The 27034-nt window shown below is 40.0% G+C and overlaps 1 protein-coding gene across 1 annotated transcript in view; it reads right to left on the reverse strand.

Moving 5' to 3' along the window:
* TMEM245 (transmembrane protein 245) overlaps positions 1-21029 on the reverse strand; it is an 81672-nt gene extending 60643 nt beyond the window's left edge. Inside the window, exons 1-5 of the mRNA XM_030445493.1 lie at positions 20412-21029; positions 9064-9181; positions 8563-8664; positions 7599-7706; positions 2631-2843 (exon numbers count right to left, since the gene is read on the reverse strand). Coding sequence (XP_030301353.1) covers positions 2631-2843; positions 7599-7706; positions 8563-8664; positions 9064-9181; positions 20412-21029 — 1159 coding nt within the window. The remainder of the gene's footprint in view (positions 1-2630; positions 2844-7598; positions 7707-8562; positions 8665-9063; positions 9182-20411) is intronic.
* Positions 21030-27034: the final 6005 nt, after the last annotated feature.

The following is a 27034-nucleotide window of genomic DNA, read 5'->3' on the forward strand; positions in this document are numbered from 1 at the left end:
TCCAAGTATTCCCAAGAAGCAGAAAACTTCATGAAGACAAAAACAGAACTAAAAACGATGGAACAGACAAGCAAGGAACTAAATGAAAGATCTTGAAAAGAGACAGTAACAGGAGTCCAGGCCCCAGACACTGAAGAAATTGCTACAAGTGCTCCACAACCTGGTTTATTGCTTAGTTTTTTTGAATTCAAGTGATTTTTCTTCTCTTCATTTTAGAGCATAAATACAACATATTTTTTCCAGCCTCCACTTTAAGCAATTTTAAAAGAGCATCTCATCTAGCAAAGTAAAAATGCATATTAAGTCTTAATGCAAAAGTATGAAAGGCACCAAAATACTTCTAATAATCTAAATGCTACTTCATGGAATGTTGCCTACCAATATGAGGAAGTCTGGTGAAATGAACACTTTTCTATTTAAGGTTTTAGAGGTAGTTTTTCTGGGCTTTTTCAGGTACTAACAAGATTTCCCTTAAGGTCTCAGAAGTGGTCCTTAAACTTGGTCCTTAAAGTTGCAAAGAAACCTGCTGCCAAGTCTTCCTATTTTCCGCTACTTTTTTTTTAAATCCACCTCTCTTGACAATCCAGGTTATCATTCTCCACCTTCTGAAACTTAACATGATCCATCCATCATTCTAAATTTGTCTCTGTTGATCATTATACTGCCTTTCCATAATATTTTTGTGGTGATCTAGTTATACAGTTATATGCCAAGAAAAGACCCTTAATGGCCTAGAGTACAGGAAACACACCACAAATATTCTCAAAACTTATTTCTATTTTGGTACAAGTTCTGGTAGTGACTGACAACAGGAATACCCATCCATTTCAGTTATAGATGTGCACTTTAACCTATATTTGCCTGGCTTAAGCTTAAAAACAGTCATTCCCTGCCTAACTTCAGAACTACTGCTCCCATTTTTCCTACCACATAAGTAGGTATTTCTAAACAATGGTTAATTCAATCCTTTACTTCTCTCTCCAATAAATTAACTCGGCTTCTATAAGCAAAAACTGGGCAGTTTTTCCATAGCAACTACACTGAGAGGGAAAAAAAAAAAACAAACCCAAATCCCTCTCTCACCCTTTATTCAGCTACTTTTATTCCAGACAATCACATCGCCCTTTAGCTGCTGCTGTGGTGTCACCACCAAATGTATGTTTGAACATGTGAAGCTGTTTGTTTCACCATGCTTCTCAAGAGTTCAGAGCTCCTCAAACCTGTTAGCATGGGCCCCACACTCATGATTTCCCTGTGCACAACTGATGGTTTATAACAGCTTTACATATTGTGTGTAAATCACAAGGTTTTGGAGGTGGGTGGCCACTGGGGAGGCCTCCATGGGGCAGCCCTGTGCCAGTTCCAACTGGCTTTACGAGATTGCCACCACAAGCTAAAGCTGAGCTGGGCATGGCGTGGTGTCTCTGTGAAAATACACTTGAGAAAGGGAAGAAAACACTGGAGAAAGAGAAAAGGAGGGAGTGCAGAATAAGTGAACAGAGAAGAAGAGGGAACAGAGGGGATAAGAAGTCTAGGGGAGTAGAAGGCCCCATGGTGGAGAAGGCACTCCACTCAGAGGAACCATGGCCTGTGGAGGAGCTGGCTGGAGCAGAAGCACCTCTTGAAGAGACTGTAACCTAAAGATGAGGAGATACCTGAGCTGGTATCTCCCCAAGGGTCTGCAGTTCAAGGATGAGTCCACACTGGAAGACAGGGAAAGAGTGAGTGGCTCTCTGGGTATCTGGCTGTTAGCTGGGCCTAACCCACCACACTTGATAGAAGGGAAAATAAGTACATTTAAGTTTTAGATACATTTTAAAAATGCTGAAAAATAGTGTTTTAACTAGAATTTTAAGAAAATCCAAGCAAATGATAAAACTCACCCTTTTCTTTACAGTAGGGGGATAGGAGGAAGTGTTTTCAGATTCAGAGTAGCTCATGCATATTTCCAGAGTTCCCATCTTCCCTATTCACCCCCCCAAAAGAGCACTGGAAAAACTGGCATTCAATTTTCAAACAAGCTCTTTAGGTGGCTATTGTAACTACTCCTTGTTTAATATGTAAAATAAGGGAAGTATATAGATGTGAAGCAACAAAGCTAATTAACCTCAGAGCTAGAACTAGAACTAAATTTATCTTATCATTTGTTCACAGAGCCTATCAACTGATTTTAAGTGGAAATTAAAAGTTGGCATGAGCTTTACTTCAGTGCTGAATAAAAGCTACAATATTCTTCATCTGTAGATGCAAAAACATCACAGACAAAACACCAAAAGGAAAAAAAACAAAGCATTCTACACCAAAAGTATTCATGTAATGAAAAAATAAGGCACAAAATTATTCCAGGTAACTATAACAGTCATCAGACAGAGCAGTTTTACAGTCTTGCATCACATGGTAACAGAAAGTGCACATCAACCTTATTTGAAGCTACAATTCATCAAGGACATAATAATATTCAAGAACCTTACTTCATTCTTCATGTTCTTTTCTTAAAAAAAAATCTTGAGGAAGTTTTAAATTAGAATTCATACCAGCAGAAGGTCTTTCCTTCTATGTTATTTAACACAAAGCCAAAAGGTTATTGGCAGTTATCATCTAGCATACATTTCTAATAATTGTATTATTACCTGCAAAAGGCACTGGCAGTAGCTGCACGATCCAGAAATTTAGCCAGATCTGGACAATTACAATGGCCCACACAAGTGTAACAAAGTAAATATCACTAGTCTTCTTTTTTCTAAGAAAAGATGCAATCTCAGGTCTTTGTCTGCTCCCAGAAGAGGATGAAGTGTTGGAAAAAGATGATGAAGCATGTGGAGGCTGGTCACCTTCTGCTGCTCCTAAAACAAATGCAAACAAAGAAGTGGAAACAATCACATTAATGTTCTATTAATGTTCTGCCACAGAACAGAATATGCTCCCTAGTACAAATGTAAGCTCTTTTTTTGGCTGTTTTTTTGCTTGTTTGTGTTTGTTTTTTGTTTTTTTGGGGTTTTTTTCCCTTTTGTGGTAAGAGGATTGTTGTTTTGTTTCGTGGTGGGGGTTTTTTGGGTTGTTTTTTTTTTCAATTTCCCTAAAAAACAGAGACAGCTTTGGCACTTATCTGAATTTTGAAAAGCTTGAACACGGTTGTGTAAGCTCTCCCACATCATGCAACATTATGCCAAGCAGTGCTGGGAAGAGGAGAGAAGATGCTACAGTCTTCGAGAAGCTACCCTGCAGCTGCAGGTAAATTACAAGCCAAATATATTTTATCAAATACCATAAAACCCTGACAAACAAGTGTAATTCACTTCTAAAAAAATTCTGAAGACTTAAAACACATCTTTGATTTCACTTCAAGTATTCAAAAATAAATTTAGGTTTGCTTGTAGCTCATTTAAACAAACAAAAAAATACAGCACACATTGAAGAGGAAGCATGTATCTTACCGATTTCTTACCACAGTTTTTCTGAATGCTCACATTCCAAATAGGATCATACTGTGATCCTAAATTACATTTTAGTAGCAATAGCAAGCATAAATTAGTGGGTAACAAAAGCTGTCATACATTCATTCCTAAGTTAGTAAACATGAAACTGAATTTTAAGATGTGAACTGATGTGTTAAAGTATTTGTAAATAAACTGTAGACATTTCACAAAAAATATCCTGCCCAGATTAAAACTATCATTTAAAGAACATATTTATTTACTTAGTTTCTTAGCTGGCTCATCTACCTAGTACAAGACTATCATGGGTGACACCAAATGCATCTTCAGTCACTGCATGCAGAACCTCTTCCTGAGCAAATCAGTATTAATTTTTACTGAGGTTGCATGCTGGTGGTGAAATGCATGCACTTCCCACACACCATTACTTCAGAAAAATGCACACACGAGGAAACCTGAAAAGTTACTCTCTGGTGAAGAATAAAAGGCAATTAGTTACATTGGTACATACTGCAGCAGGTAAGCAATGAAAACAACTTTTTTCACTTGTCCTGTGCCACATCAGCATCAACCACTTTCCTCTCATGAAGAAAAACTGTAAAAATGATATTACAATACACCACATGCTATCAGTCAAACAACTCATGTCCCACACATGCAGTTTTAGCTGCATTGTGTCACTAAAGCCATTCCTAGCCTGAAGCACGACAGCTAGAATGTACACAAAGACAAGACAGATTTGTCATACGTGTACAGTAGTGGTAAGTGACAAATTCTGCAGCCTCATACAGTGGATGAACACTCTTCTTTTGTTGTAGAAATCTGCACTGGTGTTCTACAAGTAAGGGAATTCTTTTTAGAGCCCTCATAAACACTCCCTCACCACACTAATATAATAAGGCAGATCTAGTTTCACTCAACTGATAAGATACTGGGATGATGATAGAAATACCAGCTGGTTGATGGTAACATATCTGGTGGAACTTCAGAATATTCTCAAAGGAATTACAGCCTGCAGCCTTAAAGAATGAACTCTGCAAGGAGCTGAACACAGCAGAAGCATCAGATGGAGTGGTTCTTGGCTAATCAGTCCAGGTCTCAAAGGGATGAAGGTTGGCCCTATCATACAAACTACATTTTGGAGAAAAAGTTAATTTTTGAGTAAGTTACCTGTAAACAGAAGTTTTCCTGAAAAGACAGTGGTTTTGTCTTAAGACATAGAGGGTCTATCATTACCCTATACTTCTCATTCTGATTTTGGCAGATAATAAAAATAACTAGCTTACAATGCATTAAAGGAACACATTTAAATTGAAAATAGTGCACTGCTAACTAAGAATTCTCCCCTATAAATTCAACTTAGTGAACACTTATCCTTTTACTTTTTTTGCTCCAGAATTAATAAATATAAGAACTCACATGACAACAAGCAGAAACTCATATACTTACCAAAGGAAATGGAGTACTAAAGGCCAAAACAGAAAAAACAAAGGAATTTAATATGCTGAACTCTGTGCCTCAAGATTAAAGTTATCTGGTGCTTTTTGCCCCAAAAGCCCTTAGTAGAGTCATTTTATGAAAACAAAACAAAAAAGAATATTCCTGCTTTGAAAAACTTGATCAACATATTCTTGCAATGAAGAAAACCTTAATTAAAATAATAGCAACAGTAATACTAAGACTAGTACCAATTATACTACCATATTCTCTTACAGTTTCCCTATTAACTTAAGCAGACTGTACACAGAATGCAAAACACAGATGGGAAAAAGCTGATAGGGGGAGTGGGGAATGAATTAAAAAGAAATTACAAAAAAAAAGAAATATTAAAAGCCCCTAGGGCTTCCCAAGACAAGGAGGCTTTTTTCAGAATGCAGTTCCATGGCACTTCAAGCCAAACTAAATTGGCACTGCCAATGACCCTGTATTCTTTTCATGACAAACTCCTTGGCATCAGAACTGCCATTCATATGACTGTATTGTAAGCCTGTTCATAAAGCTGAGCCACACTAAACACCCACAAAACTTTGCAAATGTAAAAAAGACATTTTGTTGGCAAGATATGCTCTGCAAACCAAGGCATGAGTTCCTTGTCGACACAAACAGGAAAAAAAGAAGTATCAGAATATTGTTTTACAGTAACTTCAGGCTCTGTAAAACCACATCAAGTGTGCTTCAGGATATTTTTATAGATGAAACCTGAAAAACACCTATCTTCTAAGAAAAGATAATATGACAGTCTTTCCCAAATGGTTAACATAATACCCAAAAAGGAATTCTAGTAATATCAGAATGTATGGTACTTATTTAAATATAATAAAAACAACCTTAAAAGTCCCTTTTGCAGGCTGTCTTAAGACATTCTTTTTCTTTACATGGTATGTTCTCTGCTAAGTCTATTTCTTGAATTATTATTCTCCCTCTCCTTAAATAAAAGGAATAGCAGCATAAACAGGAAGGCAACTATCTGTATCTCTATGGAACAGGGTATCAGAGTAAAAGCCTCAGAGTTAGATGAAACAGTGATTTTCCTCTTCTTAATGAAACAGTCTTACAGAAAAATAGGATAGGAAAAATAGGATTAAGGTAACCCTTAATGAGTAACTACATCTTTCTGTAATTTCAAGAGAAAAGTAAGGCTGGTGTTTTGGGGGTGTTTTTTTTTTGAGAAACCAAAGAAAGGGTGCTGGCAGGGAAGGAAGAGTAAGTGGCATTTGAAGATTTCAGTATCTTCCATATGTTGAGCCAACAAGACAACAGAATCTTGCCTACAAAGAAGGAACAATATACTGCAATAGGATCTGCTTCTTAAGTTGCAGGCTTCTCATATGCTCTACACTCTGAAAATTGTTGTGACACAAGGAAGAACAAGTCAGACTACTTACAGTGGTATCCTTAAACTCCTCACCCCTCAATAACAACATTCAGCAACAAAATAAGGAAAAATATGAGTGTTCAGAAAAACCTATAAAATCAATACAGCTTGTTTCCCCTTCTGTTTTTTAACCATTTTAATAATAAAGAGAGCAGTAAAAACATGAAGCATTGATTGTTCTGCAACTGATTTAATACAATATAAGCATTGTTATTGCTACTGACAATCAACCTTGACAATCACTAACATAACTAGAATAGAAAGAAGATCTCATCCTGAAATCTGCTATCCACCTGCCTGAAGATATGAAAACTTTCAAAATCTTACACTACATAAAATATGCACGTTACATTAAATCTTCCAAAGAAAGATAAAACATCCAAAAATCACTGCAGAAGTAAACTAAATGAGTAACAGTATCTTAACCCTACAGGTAAAAACTCTTGCTCTACAAAAATAGTATTTCCTCACCATTCACACAGAAGACCCACACAAAGATGACCAAAAGGATGCAAAAAGCAACTTTAGACACAGTCAATTTCAGACTGAAGTTTTGGAAATTATATTCTGTCAGGCTGAATGACCTGCTTCATCTACTTATGGGAAAGGGGTGAAACCTTTCAATTTCCAGAGATCTGCGTAATTGCTTCTTTTTCTAGTATTTAATTTGATCCAAGGCCTACACAGAAAAATGGTGGTAAGATCCAAAACCAGTGATGGACATCTCAACACATTCTTTGCAATTTTCAAGTAATTTTTTACAGATTTCCAGATGTGTTATTGTAAGTGAAGGTATCGTGACTCAAGCTACAATGTCAGGTAAACTCACTATAAGAAAGACTCTGAGCACGCCATAGTTAAGCAGAGAACAATGTGGTTTTTTCTCACTGTGATGTACACAAAAATTATTCTAGTCTGTATGTACCTGGTCCAGAAATCCAGTTATATCTTGCAGATGCTAACAGATCAAAAGAAGGCTAGGAAAAGTAAAAAATAAAAATAAAAAAACAGGAAAAAAATACCCTCGTTCTGAAAAAAAGCCAAACAATTCTTCTAGTCAGGCCTTCTAAATATACAGTCATGTGAACTATAATTTGAAAGCTTTTATATTATTGTTTTCTCAACGTTTTAAAAAGTAACAGATATGAATGTTTGATAAGGTAAGTATAAATGAGCTATTTTTGAAAGGATGAAGACAAGAGGGGCTGTTCTGAAATTTGTTCTTAACTCTTTCCAACTTCATGTCTTGAAAGCAAATTCAAATGTTTTCTTACAGAGTATTCAGTCACCTGAGGGTTGTGAGGAACGTTCACTATTGGACTCATCTTCTGTCATTGAAATTGCCATGGCAATTGTTGAAGCAGCAATGGAAATCATCTGACCAGGAAGCTCTGCTCCTGTAAAATATATACATGTATGTAAATATAGAGAAGATTAATTGTTAAAATATTGTATCTGTTGCTTGGCAACCACTGAAGTTGTCAAGCAACAGAAATTATATGGATAGACACTGTTAATTTTTACTATGTATTATATGCAGTCAATACAGGCACACAGGAATGAGTGCTATTAATTTTAGTACTACAATACACCTGGAGCCAAAACAAGAAACCAGTTACTTGCTTAGCACCTTGCTTGCTAATGATTTGCTACCAATCAAGTCATTCACAGTTAATGGCAGTCTGATTAATCTAAAAATCTCTAGATCAGATAATCAATTTTACTAACCAAGATTATGACAACTTTCAAAAAACCTAAAATAGTGAGGTAGGAAAAAGTTTCCCAAAATAATCATAAAGCTAGTACAAGAAAGGAACATCCAATTTTTACTTCTATGCTGAATTGACTCCAACAGGTAAAACCTATTTTTCTCAAAGTCTAAACACAAACCATAGTTTCAAGAAACTGGTATTTTAAAAATGAGTGACTGGATATAAGAAATTTGCTCAATGGGTTTATATCTGTTTCTCTCATATTCAATATCATAGGAGCTACTAAACCTATATTGCTCATTGCTTTCAAAATTAACCCGTGTTGTTAAATTTTGCAGGCTTTCTTCTATGCTTGAAACTTCACATGTGATAATGAGAGCCACTTCTTTGCAATGGAAAAGAAACTTAAGTCCATGCTGATGATTTTCTGTAAAGCATTCACATGCGTAAACCTCTTTGAAACAAACATACAAAAAATCTTACATTAAATTCTTGCAATAAATCAACAAACAAATAAATAAATTAGTGATTTTCTCCTTACCAGAAGAGTCCTTTCCACTCTGCTGTTCGTGTAACATGCCTACAGTCATCAGAAAAACTATTACCAGAAACACAGGAATCCTCCAAGAACCTGCCACAGAAGCTGAAAGATACAAAGGACTTTTTTACACGAGAAATTACGCTATTAATAAAGTCTACATTTACCCAAGCAAAAGCACAATATCAGCAACAAACAATCTGGGCAGAAACTGAAAAGTATTGTAAAGGAAAGTTTTCTACCTTAATGGGAAGGAAGAATAGAAAAAACAGGTGAACAGGTTCCTCAATGAGTAAACCAAGTGACTATTCTTAACTTCAGTGACTTTAAGCTATCTTTAAACACTCTCATTAGGCCACACACAGCCAGAATTACTGAGCAGATAAAATGGCCTGTATCTCAGCTAAGACTCCACTATAGAAACTTAAAAAGAGCAAGCAGGTAGCTTTCCAATACAACAGAATTCCAGAGGACACATTAGACTAAAAACTTCTTGTTACTCACCTAGATGAAAGAGCAGCATAATCCAGACAGGGACAGAGACTGCTTTTAAGTATCGTTCAGTGCTTATATTCCACTTGAATGAAACCATCAGCAGGTAACCAACTACCAATGTCCATATCTTTAACAAAAAGATACACAGAGGTATGAATAAATACAGGAGTACAACAGAGCTGTATTCTGATGCATGTGTATACACAAACATGCATGCACCCCTGTCACACACAAAACTGAAGTCAGGTTCTAACTCTTTTAAGAAGCCCACATCTCAGATCTGTCAAGAGGTTTTGCTCCATTTAAGAGAAATGTAAAATCTGTGTGAAGCATAAGGAGAGGCTGACTTTGGTCTGCCCTCACTATGGCTCCAGTGTGAGAGGGGACACACACTTTGCTGGACACAAACCACAAAGGAAGATGTTTTTGAAGAGGAGACCAAGCAACTACTCTGGAACTACTATTGAAAGGTGGGAACCTAAATGAAACAGGGCCACCAGTGGCACCAGTGAAGCCACAGGGAGAGAAAGCCAGCAGAGCACCACTCCTTCCTACACAGAGCAGCTTGCCAGGTTCCTGTGTTTCAGTCCAAAGAGACAAAAGGGGTTTTAAGACAAAGATAGTCATTAGGAAGCACAATAAAAACTGCTGTTCCTCACCAGTGCTGGTCCACAAAAGAATCGTGCCTTTAAGTGACTTGTGAGAAGTAATTTTATCAAGTATTTAACTAGAACCACAAAAAACAACAGAAAAATGACCATGACAATGTATCAAGAGGCGGATGCAGTCATTTGGTTTTGCTGCATAAATCACAAGATTAAGAATTTGGGATTAAAAATGCTGAAAAGAAGAAAGCAGAATCCAGAAGAGGCAAAGAGGTGAAAAACTGCTATTCAACAAAAGATAGGAAATAAGAAATATAAAAGAACGTAAAAATAAAAGCTCGTTAATGCATTCTTAAAGAAAAAAACATATCAAAGCAATCCTAACATTTCTGGACCAAAGTCAAGAAATATTACCCATCCAAAACCAGTTAAGGACACCTTCAAATTTACATTAATAAATCCATAAATCCCAATGAAGTTTAAACAGAACTTGTATTAACAGCATTTGCTTAACCAGACAGATGTCACTTTAAGAAGAATACACTGGTGGAGACACAGAAAAAGCAGTCACACAGAACATACCAAAAGCACTCTCATCTCTTTGCACTGTACCACTCAAGCTGAAGAAACAACAGACCCTGTGAAAAAGCAGGTTTGTGTTACTACTGCCATGTATCTAATCAGTGTAGAGGAAAATTTGATTGTACCAAATTCAGCAGACAAGCACTGAAGAACCCTGTTAACTTCAGACGAATGATCATACACAGAAGGTAATTTAAAAATCACTTAAGAAATGTGAACAAACCCTTTTCATATTCATCTTTCTCATCAGAGCTTGATCAGTCCAGCTTTTCACTGCTATCTATTTTCAGTTTTGCATCAACAGAGCTGAGTAATGCAAATGTGAACTTAAGACAAACTTCTAAATCTAACACAACTCTGACATTCAAACTAGTCATAAACAACTGTATAAAAAAAAAAAAAAAAGATGTGAAATGCACAGCAACACTCATTTAACACTCTAGCTTCCTAGCAAATTCAGTCGCCAGGCATGTCACTGCAGAACTATAATTCCAAGAGATAATTCAGCATGAAGATGCTATCCTATTCCCTAACATCAGCCACACAGCATCTTAGTATGCTCAATATTGCAGGAAACCAGTTTTTAGCTTTTAAATTTAATGAAAAATAACAAATAGAAGACTCAGTGAGCTTGATAAATTAAATTTTCTGAGTAAAAGTATGCCCAAAGTAGGAGGCTAACAGAGCACATACCTTCATTTAACAGTGAACAAAGCAAAACATGTTGCACGACTTTCAGTCATGCATGTAGCTGACCTAAAAGCTAGCTTTGGAGTGTTTAGGATTCAGTATTTTTTGTTTTGTAAGTTACAAAAATTCAGAAATTCTCATGACTCAAGTAAAGGTATGTCATTGCTATTGTACAGAAACAGCTTATTTTAAAATAAGTCATCTTGTTTGAGAGATCAAACAACAACAATTCTGAAGCCTGGAAAAAAAGAAAGAAAAAACCCCCAAAACTATGTAGCCAATTGACTGGTGCAAGAGGTTTAATTTCAGTGACAATAAGGAGCAATCAGATCTTTCTTGGTTAGTATTATGGCCAAGCACTTCCCTATTCTACAAAAAACACACTGCATGGGAACTAGGGTAGCCTACTTCTCTAACTTGGGTAGCCTGCCTCCAACAATTCATAGCTGAAAGCAAGTGACAAAGCAAATTAACTTTAAATTGACATGGACTAGGATTTCATCCCATACTAACTTGGCAACAGCCTGCTTTTTTTTTTTCTTCCTCTTCTTAACCCTTTAAATGCACATTATATAACCTTTCCCATTCAATTTTTTTCTGAATGGTCTCCAAAGGTTTTGGCTCCAAGAGCATGAGCATACAAAGTCTCTTGACTGCTACATGTTCATCTCAACAAATGACACCATGGAAATGAAGAAAAAAAAGATGCTGCTTTCTTGCATTAAAAATATGCTACTGTAATTATTGCACTGAAAACAAATTCTAGGCTAAACCAAAATAACTATAATTTTTTAAGTTTGGTGTATAAGAGCATACAGCTAACCAGGTAACTAATACACTTCAGATACTGCAGAATGCATTAGCAGCCATGAACAACTTATCAAGCTGGAGTCAGTTGCAAATACCCAACTTTCACCATGTACACTGAGGTTTTTAATGCCTGTTAAATCACAATTATATTTACAGACATGCACAACACCTATATATGAGAGATTTAGGATGGTTTAATACGGTAAAGCTTTTTCTTCTGTCTTCCATCACATCTTCACTGTCTGAACAGACAGCATAGACCTCATTTTTCACACACCCTTTGCATTTTGTAGTGCCCCTTGCAAATGAGACAAAACTCTGTTTTGCTTTTAGACATAAAAAGTAAAAATGCCTGCTTCCTAGATTAAATACCTGTTAAATACCAGGTTAAACACTGCAACTTTTGGGTTGCAGTGTTGAATATAAAAGGCCAGATTCAGAGTTCTCTAGGCAAGTCTGAAGGGCTTCAGTTCTCTTTAAATTGCCAGCTGGAGGTAAAATTACGCCCTAGCAGCTTCCCTATTAAGCTCAAGCATCTGCTTCTGTGTTTTGACTTTTCTTTCAAATTCTAGTGTTGAGTAGACTAGGATTTATCAGTATGAATGTATCAAAATGTTAATGAAAGTCAGTTTCCAGTTAAAGCTGAGACAATTTGAAAACCTGAGGCACTCTTTTGACTACAGCCCCGTTTTTCGAAGAGAAGTTCTTTCTTACTACTCAACTCTTGACAAAATGTCTATTGATTTATATTGAAGAGTAAAATTCTTTATTTACACAGTTCACTCCCTTTTTTTTTTCCTATCAGCAAATTCATCTCTAAGGGAGAGGTTTTACAGATGAGCTCATGTAATAGCTCACTGCTTCTGAAAACAGCAGCTCGTTTTCTCCCGCTGCCCAGTCAGGCAGTTCCACCTCTTCTGCACACCAGCTTCAACATTCAGCCAGCCACCTTAAGCTCCCTAAGCTGATTTTAAAAATAAATAAATAATAATTTTTAAAAAATCACTACCTGGAAGAAAACCCAAGAGTTTGTAATTCAGTTCATTTACAGCTAAACAGATTCAAACTGGTAAGACAGGCATCAACCACAAGGCAACTGAAGTGTGTGTCAGAAGTGGAATGAGCAAGAACAGCTCCTCACTGGTAGCAAAGCTGTCAGAACAACTCAGCCTTCTTTGGAATGTTGCCCCAACAACTCAGCCTCCAGCAGTGAAGGCATTTCCTACCTGCTTCATGTAAACCATGCCCTGGTAAACACAACAGTGAAGACTCAATAGACTAGCCAGCAGTTACTTCTTTTGAAGTTACTTCTTTGGCCAACCTTCCAAGAGAGTCCAGTTTTTCAGAAGTCAGGAGCTACCTAATCTCTCCCTTTTGTCAGTCCAAAGTTTTGGCTTTTTTGCAGGCTCTCTTTCCCACTTGGAAATAATACAGCAAAGTTTTTTTAAGGTTTGGTTTAGGCGTGGTCTTTTTGGGGTTTGGTTTGGGTTGGGGTTTGTTTTTTTTTTTGGGTTCAATAATTTTTATTTCCTTAAATGAATGATAAAGCAAAGTAACTGAACTCAAATGCTGGTGTGAAGTTAGTTCATGACATCTGAAGGTATTCTGAATACAGAACAATGTTGTCCCTTGACACTGAAAGCTCTTGAAAGATCATGCTTTTTTCTGTAGAGCTTTCTTTCTGTGAAAGAGTCATTCCTCTTAGTTCAGAGATAAAAGATCAGGCATATACTCGGCCATGCTGTGACTCTGGTGGAAAAATGTCTGTTCTTGGGCACGTCTAGTACAGACTTCCATGGTACAGCTTTCTGGTTTGTTTTGTTTTAATTGAGATTTCAGTTTAAAGCTTTTTGATGAAATGACAAATCCAATTCAAAGAGTTTCCTGTTTTCCAGTTTATTCCAAGCTTAGGACAAAAAAACAAAACAACCAAACAACCAAACAACAACATCAACAAAAACCAGCCCAACCTCACTATCTATCCACTCCTCTAACATTTGAAAATAAAATTTTCATCTGTAGAGATTTTCATTCGTTTTTCTTAAAATAGGAAATCCTTAAAAAACATTACCAAACATTCACTTGACACTTTTGCAAACTTTTGAAACAGTGTTGCACAGAGCAAAGCTGTTTGAAGAGGTGATCATATGACAGCAGTTCATTATTTCTACCTTTCTCTCAGTAGCAATGAAGCCTGGAGACAGGAGATAAACCTATCACAAAAGCTGAGCAGGACAGTGTTGGATGTGAAAAATGAAGCAACACGAGGCATTAAATTCACTACTAAAAGCCAAACAGTGCTTGCCCTTATGCACAAAGAATGTTTTCTTTGCTCATTTGAAACAGGTTTTCAAAACAATTAAAAAGTTATAAGGAAACAGGTGAGAAATTATGTAAATGTAAATTTGAATCCAGTTTTCAGAAACCAAATAGATTCCATGTGACTGTATATTCCACAGTACACAAGAGGAAATATCCTGTAATGTGCAGAGTTTGGCAGAATGAATGAATTGTAACAGCCCTTCACGTAGCATGGAGGCAGTTCTTGTCAAACAGATATAAAATAAAAATACCCCACCAAAACATGACCAACTAATCACTCTTTATTCTATTTTCCATCTCAAAGCAAACTCAACCACCTCTTCCCTTCACTAAGGAAGCCACCACTTACCTAAGAAGGTAAACAACATCCTGGGTTGTTTTCCTAATTGAACACAAATAACCTTAAACCTGACAGACTGGGTTACTCCTAGTCCTAAATGCAAAGGACTGGAACAGCATACCAGTTCTGCTTCTTCTAGAACTCCCAACTGTGACATATATTCATGTGGATATGCTTGGCATTAACACACAGACTGCTAAACCACATGAAACACAAGCCTGGTGTTTAGCAAGACTACAGCTTTTAGAAGGGATAATAGCACTTAAAACTGGAATCTTGTGCTAGGAGGGAAGCACCCATCAACATCAACGCTGCCACTCAAGGGTTAATTTCCTACACTGTGAACTTAAGGAAATGCATTAAATCCAAGATACCCAGAAGACTGCAGCTCTGGATGTTAAAAATGTTTTTCATTTAGCTCACTTTTTGTGCCTTAATACAAATGTTAGTTATGAGAAACTCCTGTCAATGCAAATGCTGTTCAGAAATCAAACTTTTCAAGATTCACTTGTAAAGGGCACATCGTATGCTCTCCCTGAAGACACAGCACCACTCCTCTGACATGCTTCATCTGGACACTTCCACAAGAGAAGGCTCCTCAACATAGGAACTTCTTCACCTCCTCAATTACACAAAACACTGTTAAAATTTAGCTGGACAGTTCCATAATAACCATTCCCTTCAGAGCCAGTACAAAAAGAAATAGCACTGTGTTCAGATCATGCATATAAACATCAAAACTAAGTAATGTAGCATATAACATTAGGCTTAAGGCTAGCATCAGCTTAGTGCCTAGGGCTGTTCTTAATGCATAGAAATCTAAACAAGCTCCTAAGCCATTTCAAGAAAGGTACCTCACAGCAGCTTCTTCTAAAACTAAGGGTGGGTGTGGAAGGGAAAAACAAAAGTGGAAAACACTCAGCATTTCAGTTTTCCCCTTTCCTCCCCATCATGTTTTTAAATAAGCTGCACTTGGTTGGTCTCTACATGGTTGATCTCCACCAAGTTGTGAAAAGAAATTAAAAACTCTGCTTTTGGTTAGATGTGTTTACAGCCAGTACTTGGCTGTATTATTTAGAAGCCATGATACCAGATAATGAAAGGATTATTATAAACAGCAGAAAGTATACTTTAGGACTTTTCCAGGTGTGGGTTTTGGGCTTCTTTGTTCAGTTGGTTGGTTTGGTTTTGTTTTTGTTGGGCTTTGTTTTGGTTTTTTGGGCTTGTTTTTTTCTTTATTATGGGAAAGTTTTAGAAAACCACAAGCCTGCTCTAAAAAGAATGGTAAGAAAAACAGAACAAACCAACAAATAAGACAAAACAAAACCAACAACAACACGATCTGAAATAAAAAGAATATTATTAAAAAAAACCCAGAAATTATAAGCACCTCAAAAATCAGAATGGTGTTTTTCTCACTTAGAGGTATTCCCACATTATAGTCAAACTCAATATTTTTTTTGGTTTGAAAAGAAATTGCCCCATCAGGTGAACGTGACAAAATGTAGATGCTTTTTTGCCTCCACAGGTTATATTGAATAGCACTGAGGAAGTCAAGCATCTTGGAGCCTCTAACAAAAAATGTTTGCCAAAGCATGTCTGAGAATTTCAGTCTGCAAGGGTTACTCTGGGGACTGCTGATACCCAGTGCCAACCCAAATGGAGATTTCCCTGGTGGTTGTCCAGTTGACCTGCCAAAACAGACAACTCCTACTTTGACAATATTCCAGTGTAGCTGCTGCAGAAAACAGTGTTTCTAGATTTGCCCACTGATCAAGTCTTCCAACTGCACACACACAACCAGAACAAAAGTACTTTTACCTAGTGCAGTCAGAAATACAAAACTACGCAGACCCTCACTCCCATTCTGACCACACACAGTTCTGATCCTCACCACTAACTCTGACAAGAAGAGTAGGCATGGGAGAAAGACTGACAGCCCTGTAACCAAGCTCACTCCAGAGAATTCTGCCAATTATGATTATATCAGATTCAATTTATCATTATGAACTTCGAAGTCCATACAGAGCAGCTGTATAATTAATTTCTGCCAGGATTACAAACTAATAATTTTTTAAATTAATATGAGCATGTGAACCCTGAAGAAAAAACAAGCAAACAAACAAAAAAACCCAACTAACAAAAAGCAACCAATAGCTGAGGCATTTCCTGTATATTACTACCAGTGTGTAAAATTTCAGGCAAAAGTAGGTTGAACTCTCACTTACAAAGGAGAGGAATTTCCATATCTTAGATACAGTGATGGCTACAAACATACTTCCTACAAAACTAGGACAAGGAAGCAGACCATGATTAGTCCTCAGAAGTTACACTAACCGCAAGGGTAACCATGCTGGAATTGCCATAGCATATAAACATGTCAAGGTACATTCAGTCCACTATGGGACAAGCTCCCTTTCCAAGAAATAAAGATAGAAAAAAACATCCCCCTTCTCTATTATGTGTAACATGTTCATGTAAAGTGCATGTTCTCTAGACAAAACTCCTGTAAACAACCCACAGAGCCAGAGCAAGGAACTGATCTGGGATTTATAACCAGCTCCCAGCTGCAAGGCCCAGCAGCTCACCACACTTCTTGAGCAACTTCCTTCAAAGATGATGCAGGAACTGTAAAGCACAAAGGGAAAGGAAGGGAGATGATGGAACAAGAATCCTAAGTTCTTGGACTTATTCTTCAAATGCTGTAGCCCAAATCACAGGCTGACAGGCATTCTCTAGTACGTCAGAGGGAATCAGAAAGGGAGAAGGCAACCATGCATGTTCTTCCTCTCGGTAAGCAGAAGCACCATCCAGATGGGGCAAAGCTTCAAATAAGAATATATGGCTCAAGGCAGAATTGCTGGTGGCTGGAGCACAGATATTCATAGTTCATGAGATGCAAATTAGAACAAATAAATGCACTATTCTAGTCAGATACTGGTCTCACACTTAAAACATGCCACATTAGCTCATCTCTTCTATGCTTTTAATGAATTATTTATATGCCATATTCTTGGCAAGAAAGTGTTCTTTGGTTTCTAAGGGTAAAATTTACTTATTTTATGCTAATTAAATTATTCCATATCAAAATATTTCAAAACACAGACATCTAGCTTAGGTTAGTGGGCTGCTAAAAGAAACAGTGCAAAAAATTAAATTACCATTCTTTTTGCTTATCATACAGAGTATCCACAAGCAAGAACAGTTGTAATCATCATGCAAGATAACATACAGAAGGAACTGTGGAAGATTCAGATCCCAGAGAAGAACAGTACAATGGAAGAAGCTGATTCATAATATCCAGAAGTTCTGCACAGCTAACAAGCAGCCAGTACACATGGAAACTGAGTCCTGCACTATACTATAACACAGCAATTAGAGGGCTTAAAAAAGATTAACTGAAGTTAAAGCAGATACTATTAACTGATCCAGCTCAAGGCCCTTCAGCAGCATGGATAAAATTAAGCTATACCATAAGAGCTCCGAGATAATACAAATCAAGTAACAGCCAAGTTAAAACAAAAAATGGAATAGGAAAATACTGTGTAAAAAGTATAGGTGATGCCAGGTCGAGTTGAGGCTCTTTACAAAGGGAATCCCACAGCTCTTCTCTCATATAGGGCCTGAGAAAGAGACACAGACAGCTTGCTTAGAAAGCCACTGTATCTACTTTGTATAATGAAGTCCACGGTCAGTTATTTGGACACAAATCCAAAATCCTCCCAGGAAACTCAAATCAGAAGTGTTCTGGGAGCTCACTATCTTTGCCCAGTTAAAATGTTACAGCACACCAATGAACGTCAGTGTTGTATTGGATACACAAGAAAAAGTAGACATTGCTACAGTAATAGCACTGAGCAGGCACAGGCATCCAGCAGTGCATTACAACCCTAGTTAAGAGGCTCAATCAGTGCCATTTCCCTTAGTACCCTTTTACTTACTAAATTTAAGTCTAGCTCAATTAACCCTGTTTGAAGAAAGGACACAACTAAGTGATGTCCATTAGTGTAGCATTGTCACTGATCTGTTAAAAATAAAGTGGGTAGGCCAATGCTACGGAAAGTCTTGAGCTTACCAAGTAAATGGTGTGGCAACTAATCTAAACTTCCCACTAGTAATAAAGCCATGTTTAGATTCTACCATCACTCAGCTGAAAGTAAAGATGGCTGTATCTTGCCTCTTTATGAAAACAGTGTGTCTGTCTCTGTCTAATCAGTATTAAATACTTTTCTGAGGACAAAGCAGACCAGAAACTCATCTCCCCTGATATTTTCCAGCATAGGGCAACACTTCAGAATATGAAGCCAAGAAAATCTTCTCTTTCATTGTTTACCTTCAAGATACATAAGACAATTTCCAGTCAATCCTATTCACATCAGAAATAGCTAAAAATACCCTTCCTCAGTACATTCAGGAGACCTATTACTTTTTTTGTTTCCAGTATACAGCTCCAAAATTCTGCAAGATATCAGACTACGCTGGCTTCACCAAAGAAATAAAAATAGTATTCAAAGAACATGTATAATTCAAAATCAGAAGCCTGGACAATCTTTCTAGAGTAATTTATCTTCTTGGCAGTTTTTCTCTCTTGACGAAGAGACCAGTCTTAGATAGTTCTCGACTTCTGTCTCCATGTGTATCTCCATTAAACCAACTTCGTATATCATTTTACATTTACATCGGTCTTTATCATAGAATTGCTCAGGCTGGAAAAGACCTTCAAGATCATGGAGTTCAACCTCATCCTAACCCTATTACCCTATTTCTGATGACCCACCACTAAGCCATGTCCCCAAGCACCACATCCAGGTGACTTTTAAACAAGGATAGAGACTCAACCACCTCCCTGAGGAGTCTGTTCCAGTGCTTAACAACCCTTTCTGTAAGGAAGCTTCTCCTGATAACCAACCTAAATCTCCCCTGATGCAACTTGACGCCATTTCCCCTTGTCAAAAGTACAAACTTCTGATCTTCTGTGCTTTCAGCATAGTCATTTACTTCAGTTATGTTGCATTTTTTTGCACTTTCATTTATAACTAAAATTTAGTACTGCCAGAGGTTTTCATCTACATACCGAACAACACAGGAAAAAGCAATCTCCCACAATCTTTATTACTGTAAGTAAAAATTGAAAGTTAAACAAACAGCTATACTTCTGAACGTTCAAGCGGAGCTTGCAGTTTGATACCTTCAGAATAAATCAGCACTATGAGAAACAAGCCTCACGATGTCTTTCCTCCCCCACCTCCCCCAACTCACGTGTGGAGCTGATCTGCTTTTCCTCCACACTTAAAACGCGTCTCACAGCTCAACAAGAGGCGATGTTTGCCCAAGACCTCACTAGAATTACCTTTGACTTTAACAGCATCTCAAACCTGCTGCATGGCTAACCTACGGACATGAAGTATTGATCGAGAAAACCTATCTGCTCCAGCTGCACCCACTCACACAGAGCAGCTCTCCACGCCGTGGATTGTAACTCGGGAGCTTTTTCTAAAGGTCTTTTACACAGAGTTTTTACAGTGAAGTCTAGCCTTGCCCCACACCGCCGCGTTGCCGTGACAGCTGCCGGTTTAGCCCCGGCATCCCCGGAGCAGAGCCGTGTGCCCTGCAACACAACGCAACGCCGCGGCCAAAGTCACACCCACATGTCGTGAGGAGAGTTTCTGCCTCCTTTACAGTTAGGAAAATAAAATAATTAAAAAAAAAAAGGCTATGTCAACTTCAAACCGGTGCCTTACGGTTTTAAATCTGCGACTACAAACTACCGCCTCGCCCCCCCACCCTCTCCTCCTCCCCGGAGCAACAAGTGAGATGGCGGCCGGCGCTGCAGCCGCCCCCCAGGGCAGTTCCACGGCCGCCGTCAGGCTTGGAAGCGGGAAGAGGGAAGTGAGGGCCACAGACCACCCTTCGCCTCCCCTCCCAGGCACGAAGGAGGAAAGTGGCGTCCCCCACCCCGGCGACTCGGCCACCTCCGGAGCCCCTTCCCGCCCGAGGCGGGCACTCACCCACTGGCTGCTGAAGTAGTCCAGCCCCTGGCAGATGAGGCGGGCGGCTTGGGCCAGCAGCACCTGCACGCCCAGGGAGCTGCCCAGGCAGTAGAGCCCGTAGAGCAGCGGTCCCCCGGCACCCAGGAGCAGCAGGAGCCGCCGCCGCCGCAGCACCTGCTCGCCCAGCGCCTCCACCCCGTAGTTGGCGAAGCAGATGGGGAGGAGGAGGGCGGCCAGCAGGACAGGCGTGCGGGAGCGCTGGAGGCGGCCGAGCCAACGGCGGCCCAGCGCCGTCAGGGAGCTCTTGAAGGGGTGCAGGAAGGTGCCGCAGAGCACAGCCCAGAGCAGCGGCCGCAGGAAGGCCTCCAGGATGAAGTAGACCAGGACGGCGGCGCCGCAGCACAGCCCCGCGAAGAGCAGTGCCCCGGTGTTGTAGAAGGCCTGCTTGATCGGCTTCTCCAGCCGCGGCAAAGACATCCCCGCCGCACCGCCCGGGCCGCCCAGCGGCAGCCGCGGCATGGCCGCCGCCGCGCCCTCCGCCCTGGCGGCACCCGAGTTGGGGGAGTCTCCTGGCTGCCGCTTCTGCGTCGGAGAGCCCGGAGGGGCTGCGGCCGGGAGCTCTCCGCTGTCTGCCATGGCGCCCGCCCCCTCCCGCCCAGCGCTGGGCACGGACGCGGCTCCGGCCGCGGCTGCCAGCGGGGAAACCGCCGCTCCTGCCGCCGCCACGGGCGAGGGCGCGGAGAGGCGGCCGGCCGGGGCTGTCGGGGGCTGTAGTGCTGCCGTGCGGCTCCGGGCACGGGCGTGCGCCCAGCCGGGCGGGGAAGGGTGCTGGGAAATGTAGTTCTGCTCGGAGAGAACCGGCGGCTGCGCCCCGCCCCGCGGCAGGGCCTGACGGAGTGTCCTGAAGAGCCGTAATTCCTCCCTTCTCGCTGGGGGTACCGACGGAGTGCCGGCTGAGGCGTTCCAGCGCCTGGGTTACTTTTGCTGAAGAAAATTGCCAATAGGCTGAAGCTTCCAAGTGCCCAGCAGCTTGCTTCGTGTCCTCATCCCAGGAGTGATAGCGATAGTCTGCTGTTTAAACAGCTCTGTTTAAATGCTCTCCCATCCCTACTGCTGCTTTAGTTTCTGGAAGTTGACAATATTTGGAAATTTGCAGTGTCATTGCAAGGTGGAGAGCAGAACTGGTTAGGCTGGAGAATTCTGGCTTGTCTGAACCTGCTCTGGCATCAAATTAAGTAACAAGGAGGCATCTGCACTTTTACTGGGAATTAGGCCCACTGAAAAAAAGTAGCTGCTCTGCTCTTTTTTAGACCTGATGTTTATGATATTATTTGAATCAAATGTTGGGAGCTTTTTTGCGAATATTCTACAAAGGAGCTAATTTCCTGCATCTGACATAAACCAGACCTCTGTATCCATGCGTGATGGGGACAGTTAACATTTTACAGGTAGTCCAAATGCCTTTTTCCTAAACGTGCTTTGTCTGAGCAAGTATTCTAGGGGCTAAAACCCACAACATTTAAACTAGCATAGTAATGCTGGCTCTGTGCTACTTAAAGTTTTCCTTTCACAGTGTAACACAACACTTCATCAGGTACTAAAGCTATTGGTAATACTATCATAAACCCCACAGAGATACCTTCCTCTTTCTTCATACTACAAGGCTTGCATATGTCTGAACGTGTGAAAAGTGCAGAGATGAGGGATTTTTATTCCACCTCCCCCACTTTTTAGAATTTACATGAACATTTAAAATTACATAACTTCATGGTAGACTTGTGTATACCAGGACTTTGGTGGAACATTTCTTGCACAATACAGATGTCTAAAAGCTGCAGTTCTCCTGAGCCCAATTGTTTTTTATTTATAAAAAGGGAATACACAACTGTCAGCCCAGCTTTTAAAGGCAGAGTAATACAAAGACAAATAGAATATAGTTGAGACCTCTCCCTATCATCATCCCAGGGAGGAAAGGTAGAGTTTTTTCCACTCATTCCCTGTAATCTTGTTACATCCTACAGCTGTAGGTGGAACTGTGTGCTGCTGGTTTCCTAGAGCTTTTGCTATCTAGTCCCAAATTCCTTGTGTTGCAAAGCTTTTCCTGCCAGTTACACACATCCATGCTGTTAAAAGTGTCTCTTGGTTCCTGCAGCACGTTGGTTTTCATTTGCTGAACATATCATGTGTAGGTTCAAAGTACTTCAAGGCATGTAAATACCTGCAGGTACCTTGTTTGATCCCGATGGTGACAAGGCATTACAAGCATTTGTCCACATGGGAAACATTTACTGCATCTTAAAATGCTATGGTCACTCCCTGCTCTTTGATCCAATAGATCTGCTTCCTGACAGGGTGTTGAAATAGGTAACAAGCATGCATCACTACCTGAACCTTTCCAGTTCCTGCAGAGCAGAGGAAATATAAAAAAAAAAAAAAATACTCTTATGGCTCATTATAATGCATTTATTGCACTAAAGTGTAATTAGCAAATGTAAATTAAGTTTTACACCAAGGGAAGATGGATGGGAGTTCAGATTTTTTGGTTAAACAGAAATGCCAGCAAATCAAGTCTTCATGGAGAAATCCTTTTTTCTTTGCTTTTTCTTAACAGACTCAGGCAGTCATGTTCTTCAGGAATGGAAATGAATGTCACCTCTTTGATTTGAGTAAAGCTATAAATAATGATTTATGTAAGCTGAGGATTTGATCCATACTGTAGAAAACCTTTCCTTTGCAATTCTGAGTTTCACTATTCGGTATTAAAAACTAAACATATCAGAAATAAAATCTAAAAAAACCTTAACAAAAAAAGCCCCCAAACAACAAAACACCAACCAAAAAACCAACAACAAATCCACAATCCAATAAAGATTTCTAACTCATCTGTAACCACAACATGAACACTTATTAAGAGGGACATGACCGTAAACATCAGAAAACTGTCTCTGAGGTGATAGTTGAGGGAGGATGCATGATCTTCACAAGACACACCCCTTAGGCTCTGAAAACTTTATTCCACAACAGATTTCAAGCAGTGACTGCAGTCTTAACAGCTGCTATTGCTTACAATTTGAAATTATATTTTATTTTAGACTAAATGCCAACTTAGGTGTAACTTGCACAGATGCATGGTGGTTTAGGCATTTTTAATGGACATTGGTAAGTAGAGCACCTCAGGGTCCTATACTAACAGAAATTCTCCAACAGTCCCTTTAGGTGTATTTTTGCTATTAGTAATTCTTCCAGGGTGAAGAATTTCTCAAGCAGAGGAATGCTTTTGTGTTGATGTAGAAAACATGCATGGTGTCTGAAAGTATACATCTGCGTGGTAAGTATTGATAATCTTTGGTGCTCTCATGTAGAGGAAAATATGAGGTTCTAACTTCTAGGAGAGAACTTGTAACTTTTGCTGCTGCACTAACACCAGTGATTTTGTGCACTGAAGCTTGAGTCCCCTCCAAAAGATCCCAGTTACCCACAGTTCTTGGTCGCTCGATGTACAGTCAGCACAGCCCAGAGTTATAAACTGTTCTTGATCCCAAAATACTGGTTACAGAGGTGGACATGAACAACGAGAGACAGACAATGCTGCAACAGCAAGTTAGTGATGATTTTTAACTGCAATAACCACGCAAAACTATGAAATAACTCACTAACAAAGCCACAAGGTGTCAGCACTGACCTATGTGGTTAGAAAATCGGTCTGCCTGCTCGAGGCACGCTTGGGATTTATTTTAACCCGTTACTCAACATTCAGCTGAGGTTAATCTCCCTTCATTAATTCACCTCAGCTAAATAAAAAAGTAATATCCTTTTCAGATGAATGAAAAATACTCCTATCCAAACAACTATAGTTTCAATAATAGCAGGCCCAAAGGAAAAAAAAAAATAAAATCCTTAAAGTTCATCATTAAGATACAAACTTTGTATCTCAGTCAATAGCACATACCTTTGCATTTGGGGCTAAAGAAGGAAGTCTTTTATATGTATCAACTGCCAAGATTAAATGTTTCCAAATTAAACATTCATTTACTAAACAGTGGTCAAAGGAAAGTGACAACCAGCTCTTGGTTGTACCCTGTGGCTATGTCAGTGACTAACATTATTGCAAATAAAACTTTGTTCAGTGTCTCAGTTGCAGTATTTGGTATATTTTCCACAGTGTTATACTTGAAACTTGAGTGACTCAGGTAGAAGACTATGAACTGTTCAGTTCACAGGCAGAATGAAGTACTCAGTGCTATGGCAGAGCAGTCAACAGCAGCAACACAAAACTGGATGTGGCACTCAGTGCCATGGTCTGGTAACTGCAACGATAGTGGATCAAGGGTTGGACTTGATGATCTCTGAGGTCCCTTCCAACCCAGTTGATTCTATGATTCCTCTATGAAAACACTCACTCAGTGGGCCAGCATGCAAAGCACAGCACCAGTAAGACCTTGCTATGAACAAAACCCAGAGCAGTGTCCCACAGGGTTATCCCACATGGCAGCTCCATGCATGGAAGAAGAGTGGAATATACAGGTCTGAATAACAGAAGGATATTTTAGCCTCATCAGGTTTGTGACAAAATGCCTTACCAATCTGTCAAATGTTATGCAGCACAGGACAAATTTAGGACCCTCAACTGAGTGTATTTAAGGCCTCTGCTAATCATGTTTATTTAGATAGCGCGCAAGTAGCTGACACTCATGAGACCCTTTCTTGCAGCTACCCTTGCAGTCTTGCAACTACAGGGTAACAAAACTAGAAACAAGAAATGGAGCACAAAGTGCAAAGGCAACTCATTTCTTGGTGCCTTGAGCCACCTCTTAGCTGTTTGAGCTAAAACATCTACTCAAACCTTGAGAATTCTCAGAAATGGAAGCATCCCTGTTTGAGAGACTTCTCCAGCTGATTTTGCTTCCTGTGTGTTCCCATCTCCAATATAATTTCATCATCTTTTCTCCATAGTCTGTTCTGACATCTTCAGGAGATGCTCTGTCTGGCCAAAAAATAGGGCAGTGACTACAGTAGCTAAAGAACACCCAAATTTGCAATATTGGCAGCTTAATTATAGTTGCATCAAATAAGTTGCAAAAACAGAGCATAGAGGTCACCACAGGGACTCTACATTCAGCTTACTTACAGGAAATGACAATTGGATGAATACTTTGTTAAAATACAGATCAATACATTTAATTGCAGCTTTGCTGTGAATCTGATGATGGGGGGAAAAAAAACAGTCCCCCACATCTGTTACTTTGCTACTATGACCAGCCTCACTTATCATAGAATCATAGAATCATAGAATCCTAGGGGTTGGAAGGGACCTCGAAAGATCATCTAGTCCAACCCCCCCTGCCAGAGCAGGGCCACCTAGAGTACATCGCGCAGGAACGTGTCCAAGCGGGTTTTGAATGTCTCCAGTGAAGGAGACTCCACAACCTCCCTGGGCAGCCTGTTCCAGGGCTCTGTCACCCTTACAGTAAAAAAATTTTTTCGAATATTCAACTTGAACCTCCTATGCTCCAATTTACACCCATTACCCCTTGTCCTATCACTGGTAATCACTGAGAAAAGCCTAACTCCATCTCCCTGACACTCGCTCCTTACATATTTGAAAACATTGATGAGGTCACCCCTCAGTCTCCTTTTCTCCAAACTAAAGAGACCCAGCTCCCTCAGCCTTTCCTCATAAGGGAGATGTTCCACTCCCTTAATCATCTTCGTAGCTCTGCGCTGGACTCTTTCAAGCACTTCCCTGTCCTTCTTGAACTGAGGGGCCCAGAACTGGACACAATACTCCAGGTGTGGCCTCACCAATGCAGAATAGAGGGGGAGGAGAACCTCTCTTGACCTACTAACCACACCCTTCCTAATGCACCCCAGGATGCCATTGGCCTTCTTGGCCACAAGGGCACATTGCTGGCTCATGGTCATCCTCTTGTCTACCAGGACCCCCAGGTCTCTTTCACCTACACTGCTCTCCAGCAGGTCAGCCCCCAACCTATACTGGGACATCGTGTTGTTCTTCCCCAAATGCAAAACTCTACACTTCCCCTTGTTGAACTTCATCATGTTTCTCTCTGCCCAACTCTCTAGCCTGTCTAAGTCTCTCTGAATGGCCGCACGGCCTTCCGGTGTGTCAGCCACTCCTCCCAGCTTAGTGTCATCAGCAAACTTGCTGAGGGTACACTCTATACCCTCATCCAAGTCGTTGATGAAGATATTGAACAACACTGGTCCCAGTACCGACCCCTGAGGGACTCCACTAGTCACACACCTCCAACCAGATTCTGCCCCATTGACTACAACTCTCTGACTCCTTCCTTTCAACCAGTTCCTGATCCACCTCACTACCTGATCACCAAACCCACACTTGGTCAACTTATCTACAAGGATGCTGTGAGAGACGGTGTCAAATGCTTTACTGAAATCAAGATAAACCACATCTACCGCTCTTCCATCATCTATCCACCTAGTAATTTCCTCATAGAAGGCTATGAGGTTAGTCAAACATGATTTACCCTTGATAAAACCATGCTGACTGCTCTTGATGACCCCCATGTCCTTGATATGCCTGGAGATAGCGACAAGAACAAGTTGTTCCATCACCTTTCCAGGGATGGAGGTGAGGCTGACCGGTCTATAGTTACCCG

This window comes from Calypte anna, chromosome 2 (genome assembly GCF_003957555.1).
Source record: "Calypte anna isolate BGI_N300 chromosome 2, bCalAnn1_v1.p, whole genome shotgun sequence".
Taxonomy (NCBI): Eukaryota; Metazoa; Chordata; class Aves; order Apodiformes; family Trochilidae; genus Calypte; species Calypte anna.